We start from the raw sequence: 6,846 nt of genomic DNA on the forward strand, positions 1-6,846 counted from the left end.
ATCCATTCGGGGGCCATTCGCCCTCTTTTGGCCTCTAGTGTGAAGGCTGGCTCGGACGGGACATTCAGCCAGGATTCGACGTGGCCAAACATTTCATACAGCCTCTTGACCGCAGTCTGAATGCTTTGACTTGGGTACAACTTGCTGTATGAATATTGCGACTGAATTCAGATTGCAGTATGACTGCACTCGACCGGCATTCGATTGCTTTCCAACATGAGCACAACGCAAATGTAGTCTGCATGTGCTCTGGTGGTATGGATGTGCCGACTGCTGTGAAACTGGGTTCGACTGCAGCTCAAATTTGCACAACTGTTGTTCGACTCCTCCTTCAAAGCACCAGTCAGTCTCATTCATGCTATGTGTGAAGGGGCCTTAACTTATTAACACAAGTTTATGTCTAATTCAACTAATCCAATCTGAATGTTTTGAAGTCATGAATGTACAGTGAGGAAAATAAGTATTTGAACACCCTGTGGTTTTGCAAGTTCTCTCACTTAGAAATCTGAAATTTTCATCTTAGGTGCATGTCCACTGTGAGAGACATAATCTAAAAAAAAAAAAAAAAAAATCTAGAAATCACAATGTATGATTTTTTTAATCATTTATTTGTATGTTACTGCTGCAAATAAGTATTTGAACACCTACCAACCTGCAAGAATTCTGTCTCTCACAGACCTGTTAATTTTGCTTTAAGAAGCCCTCTTATTCTGCACTCTTTACCTGTATTAACTGCACCTGTTTGAACTTGTTACCTGTATAAAAGACACCTGTTCACACACTCAATCAATCACACTCCAACCTGTCCACCATAGCCAAGACCAAAGAGCTGTCTAAGGACACCAGGGACAAAACTGTAAACCTGCACAAGGCTGGGATGGACTACAGGACAACAGGCAAGCAGCTTGGTAGAAGACAACAACTGTTATTATTATTTATTAGAAAGTGGAAGAAACACAAGATGACTGTCAATCTCCCTTGGTCTGGGATTCCATGCAAGATCTCACTTTGTGGGGTAAGGATGATTCTGAGAAAGCTCAGAACTACAGAGGAGGACCTGGTCAATGACCAGAAGAGAGCTGGGACCACAGTCACAAAGATTACATTAGTAACACATGATGCTGTCATGGTTTAAAATCCTGCAGGGCAGCAAGGTCCCCCTGCTCAAGCAAGCACATGTCCAGGCCCATTTGAAGTTCGCCAGTGACCATCTAGATGATCCAGAGGAGGCATGGGAGAAGGTCATGTGGTCAGATGAGACCAGAATAGAGCTTTTTGGAATCAACTCCACTTACCATGTTTAGAGGATGAGAACAACCCCAAGAAAACCATCCCAACCCTGAAGCATGGGGGTGGAAACATCATACTCTGGGGGTGCTCTTCTGCAAAGGGGACAGGACGACTGCACCGTATTGAAGGGAGGATGGATGGGGTCACATATTGCGAGCTTTTGGCAAACAACCTCCTTCCCTCAGTAAGAGCATTGAAGATGGGTCATGGCTGGGTCTTCCAGCATGACAATGACCCCAAACACACAGCCAGGGCAACTAAGAAGGGGCTCTGTAAGAAGCATTTCAAGGTCCTGGAGTGTCCTGGCCAGTCTCCAGACCTGAACTCAATAGAAAATCTTTGGAGGGAGCTGGAACTCCAAACCTGAAATATTTGGATAAGATCTATATGGAGGAGTGGACCAAAATCCCTGCTGCAGTGTGTGAAAACCTGGTGAAAAACTACAGGAAACATTTGACCTCTGTAATTGCAAACAAAGGCTACTGTACCAAATATTAACATTGATTTTCACAGGTGTTCAAATACTTATTTGCAGCAGTAACATCCAAATAAATTATTTAAAAAAATCATACATTGTGATTTCCGGATTTTTTTTTTTTTTTTTTAGATTATGTCTCTCACAGTGGACATGGACCTAAGATGAAAATTTCAGACCCCTCCATGATTTCTAAGTGGGAGAACTTGCAAAATCGCAGGGTGTTCAAATACTTATTTTCCTCACTGTATGTCAGTGCATATTAACATAATTTATTGTATTACATAATAAAACACAACTACTCCTAAACACAGCTATTATGGCTTCACAGCATTCATACGAGTCTGTTCCATGGGTATCTAATGAACTTTAACACGTTTACACAGATACGCAGTAATTAAAAAAAAAATCCCTTTGATAGTGAGAGACAGCTTCACTCCTGTTAGTGTTAAAACATTCAGGTCTGACCAGATTCATAGAGTCCCGTGCAGTTGTGTTGGATCCAGCAGACAAACATCTCACATCACCTGGACTGGAAACTAGATTTCACCTGCTGAACCACTGCAAATTGTAATTAGGTTACCGTGATGACACAGAAAGTGAGTTGAGAGCCTGATAGGCAGCGGTGGCTACAGACGGATTTACTGATCCACTCCAGCAGCTCTCTTGTTTCGTTTCCGTGGAGATGTTTTGGGTGATGCTTTGTCTGCAAGACAGTGGGACAATATCAGCTTCACACTACTTCATTTGCACAATCGTTGATATGAGTAAAATAGCAACAACAAAAAGACATTCATGTTGAGTACAGGCACCAAGACAATGCAGGCTGTAATTTGTGACATTTTGGGAAAAAAATTAACATACTCATGACATTGAGGGTTTCCTGCGGAATCCAGCTGATGTCCACATCATTTATTCCAACTGTGCCCTTCTCTACTTTCAAAGAGATTCTCTTTTTCTGCAAAACACAGCATTAAGAGGGAAAAAACCCAATCATTCTCAATCCATTAACCTGTTTCAAAAAATAGTTGGAGAGAGAAATTCATTCACACACACACACACACACACACACACACACACACACACACACACACACACACACACACACACACACACACACACACACACACACACACACACACACACACACACACACACACACACACACACACAGTAGTGTTCAGAATAATAGTAGTGCTATGTGAAAAGATTAATCCAGGTTTTGAGTATATTTCTTATTGTTACATGGGAAACAAGGTACCAGTAGATTCAGTAGATTCTCATAAATCCAACAAGACCAAACATTCATGATATGCACACTCTTAAGGCTATGAAATTGGGCTATTAGTAAAAAAAAGTAGAAAAGGGGGTGTTCACAATAATAGTAGCACCTGCTGTTGACGCTACAAACTCAAAACTAAAATGTTCAAACTCCTTTTTTAGCAATCCTGTGAATAACTAAACTAGTATTTAGTTGTATAACCACAGTTTTTCATGATTTCTTCACATCTGCGAGGCATGGAGTCAACCGACTTGTGGCACCTTTCAGCTGTTATTCCACTCCAGGATTCTTTAACAACATTCTACAATTCATTCACATTTCTTGGTTTTGCTTCAGAAACAGCTTTTTTGATGTCACCCCACAAGATTTAGGTCCGGGAATTGGGCAGGCCACTCCAAAACATTAATTTGTTGGTTTGGAACCAAGACTTTGCACATTTACTAGTGTGCTTGGGGTTATTGTCTTGTTGAAACACCCATTTCAAGGGCATGTCCTCTTCAGCATAAGGCAACATGACCTCTTCAAGTATTTTAACATATCCAAACTGATCCATGATACCTGGTATGCGATATATAGGCCCAACACCATAGTAGGAGAAACATGCCCATATCATGATGCTTGCACCACCATGCTTCACTGTCTTCACTGTGAACTGTGGCTTGAATTCAGAGTTTGGGGGTCATCTCACAAACTGTCTGCGGCCCTTGGACCCAAAAAGAACAATTTTACTCTCATCAGCCCACAAAATATTTTTCCATTTCTCTTTAGGCCAGCTGATGTGTTCTTTGGGAAATTGCAACCTCTTCTGCACATGTCTTTTATTTAACAGAGGGACTTTGGGGGGGATTCTTGCAAATAAATTAGCTTCACACAGGCGTCTTCTAACTGTCACAGCATTTACAGGTAACTTTAGACCGTCTTTGATCATCCTGGAGCTGATCAATGGGTGAGCCTTTGCCATTCTGGTTATTCTTCTATCCATTTGGATGGTTGTTTTCTGTTTTCTTCCACGTGTGTCTGTTTTTTTTTTTTTGTCCATTTTAAAGCATTTGGAGATCATTGAAGATAAACAGCCTATAATTTTTTGCACCTGCGTATACGTTTTCCCCTCTCCAATCAACTTTTTAATCAAAGTACGCTGTTCTTCTGAACAATGTCTTGAACGTCCCATTTTCCTCAGGCTTTCAAAGAGAAAATGTGTGTCGCCCTAGTACCTGCTCCTCTGCTCTCTCTCTCTCTCTCTCTCTCTTCCAGGTGGCATTCCTTGTGGAGCTGATGAGCACACCTCTCTACAATCAACCTGCCTCCATAAAAACCCTGGTCCATCGGCTCATCGGCACCAGAAACTCAGTGTTCACGACCTGGTACCTGGCCTCTCTATTTCTGAATAGAATCTACTGTTTGCATTCCGTCGCAGTTATTTCTGGACTCTGTTATCTACTGTTTTTTTGACACCTGTGCTATTTTGGTTCTGAGCAATTGTACACTGCCACCCTCATACCGTTTCTCCTCCTCTGTAGTGACACCGCTCTCCGTCAGCTCCACTGGGGGCCACCTGGACCACGGACCACGCACAATTCCACACCTTGGAACGCCACCTGCACACCAAATCCACTTGGGCTGCGACCACCGGTTTCCACCGCAACGTTGGCCTGGGTCTCCACTCTGCTAAACTCCAAAGCTGTATTCACCATTCACACTGCATTTGTTATTGTACAATCCTTGTACAATAAATCTGGTTTTCTTTATCCATTCAGCCTCCCTGCATTGGAGTCTAACCCAGATGTTTGGGGATCAAATCCATAATGGAAAAGCATGTTCAACAGGTGCTGGCTTCATCCTTAAATAGGGGACACCTGATTCACACCTGTTTGTTCCACAAAATTGACGAACTCACTGACTGAATGCCACACTACTGTTATTGTGAACACCCCCTTTTCTACTTTTTATTACTAACAGCCCAATTTCATAGCCATAAGAGTGTGCATATCATGAATGCTTGGTCTTGTTGGATTTGTAAGAATCTACTGAATCTACTGGTACCTTGTTTCCCATGTAACAATAAGAAATATACTCAAAACCTGGATTAATCTTTTTTATAGCAGTACTATTATTCTGAACACTACTATATATATATATATATATATATATATATATATATATATATATATATATATATATATATATATATACACACACACACACCAACAGGAGATAGAGTTATGTTCTGTATTAAAATGCAAAGACAAACACATACCGTCCTTGACTCCAGGACATGGTACATCCCAAAGACCACCAGGATCACCAACCCAACCAGGAACACATACATGAACATTCTGCAAACAAAAATGTTAATTACATAGGATTCCACAGCCCACAGGCATTAAAAAAATACACTTCATGAGTAACACACAGCTATTTAACAGGGAAGGATCAAGAAATATATTTGTTCCTTTTCCTTAAATGTAAAGAAGCTGCTGTTGGTCGCATCTTCTTTCTGTGTGGATTGGGGTTGTCTCTTGAGCCTTCTCAGCAGATTGTGTGGGTATGTCACACAGTATCCACTGACACAGTCGGCATTTAAGACAAGCAGGAGTTCAAACGCAGTCTTCTGTGACGTGAAGTGAAAAAATGGTTCACTTCAGGTATAAATTTACTTTACAGCATAACAGCTTCTAGAGGCACAAAGTTAGCATAGTGAGAATCTGACTATATTGAGATTAGATTTATTGTCATTGTCATTACATGTGCAACAACAAAATTGCGTCTACACTCCAAATACCGCAGACAGCAATTAATCCACAATTATTACTTGTTTACCGTAATAATGGCACACTTCAGAATTAAGTGGTGGTGGTTTATCGGTTTAGCATTATAAAATGTAATTTTTTAGTTAACTGATTATCGGTTATCAAAGCTAACTTTTTGGTTAGCTGTGCCCACCACTGCTGCTAATGCACCAGAGTTAGCCGCCCCCCCCCCCCAAAAAAATACAACCATCTTTCATCTGTAGTTCCCGGAGACAGTTAATACATTTTGTAATTCCAGCATCATTCTGGCAACAATCTCTTTGTGCATCACTCACACCTCCTTTACGGGTTTGTTCATGGGCTGTGATCGTGTGTGGACGCTGCAGCTGTGAAAGTGGTGGAAAGCAGTATTAGGTTACACAGCTAATGCCTACTACAGTAAGGGCGCGTGCACATAATCTGTGTAATACTGAGGAGTGTCACTGACACTTTTCAGCAACTGCATGCAACCAACATTCTCATTCACTTACATGCTGTGATAACATGCTGTACAAGTGTTGTGAAATAGTACAAACAAAGCTAGATTTTTTTTATTTGCATTTTCATATACAGTGCTGGGAAGAACAGTGGATTAGTGGTTAGCACTGTTGCCTTACAACAAGAAGGTTGTGGGTTCACTTCCCTCCTGGTTCTTTCTGTGTGGAGTATGAATGTACTTCCTGTGTTTGTGTGGGTTCCCTCTGGGTGCTCCGGCTTCCTCCCATTTCCAAAGACATGCAGGTTAGGTGAATTGGTGAATCTAAATTGACCGTAGGTGTGAATGTGTTTGTCTATATGTGACAAACTGGTATCCTGTCCAGGGCGTACCCTGTTTCTTGCCTAGTGACTGCTGGGATAGGCTCTAGCTCCTCTGTGACCCTTGACTGGAGTGCAGAAAATTATTTATTATGTAATGCTGTGCTAAAGCCTACTTCATTCATATGTTAGGCAAGAGTTAAACATAATTTTTCCAAGTGCTAATTTTAACAATTAGTTCCTGAAAAAAAAAA

General features: G+C 41.2%; 1 protein-coding gene across 1 annotated transcript in view; it reads right to left on the reverse strand.

Annotated features, from left to right (window-relative positions):
- Positions 1 to 2,201: 2,201 nt before the first annotated feature.
- LOC117507796 (translocon-associated protein subunit alpha-like) overlaps positions 2,202 to 6,846 on the reverse strand; it is a 36,598-nt gene continuing 31,953 nt past the window's right edge. The window contains exons 5-8 of the mRNA XM_034167593.1: positions 6,235 to 6,296; positions 5,305 to 5,383; positions 2,630 to 2,723; positions 2,202 to 2,471 (exon numbers count right to left, since the gene is read on the reverse strand). Of these exons, the coding sequence (XP_034023484.1) occupies positions 2,407 to 2,471; positions 2,630 to 2,723; positions 5,305 to 5,383; positions 6,235 to 6,296 (300 nt within the window). The 3' untranslated portion in view covers positions 2,202 to 2,406. The remainder of the gene's footprint in view (positions 2,472 to 2,629; positions 2,724 to 5,304; positions 5,384 to 6,234; positions 6,297 to 6,846) is intronic.

Source organism: Thalassophryne amazonica, chromosome 3, assembly GCF_902500255.1.
Source record: "Thalassophryne amazonica chromosome 3, fThaAma1.1, whole genome shotgun sequence".
In the NCBI taxonomy this organism is placed as follows: domain Eukaryota; kingdom Metazoa; phylum Chordata; class Actinopteri; order Batrachoidiformes; family Batrachoididae; genus Thalassophryne; species Thalassophryne amazonica.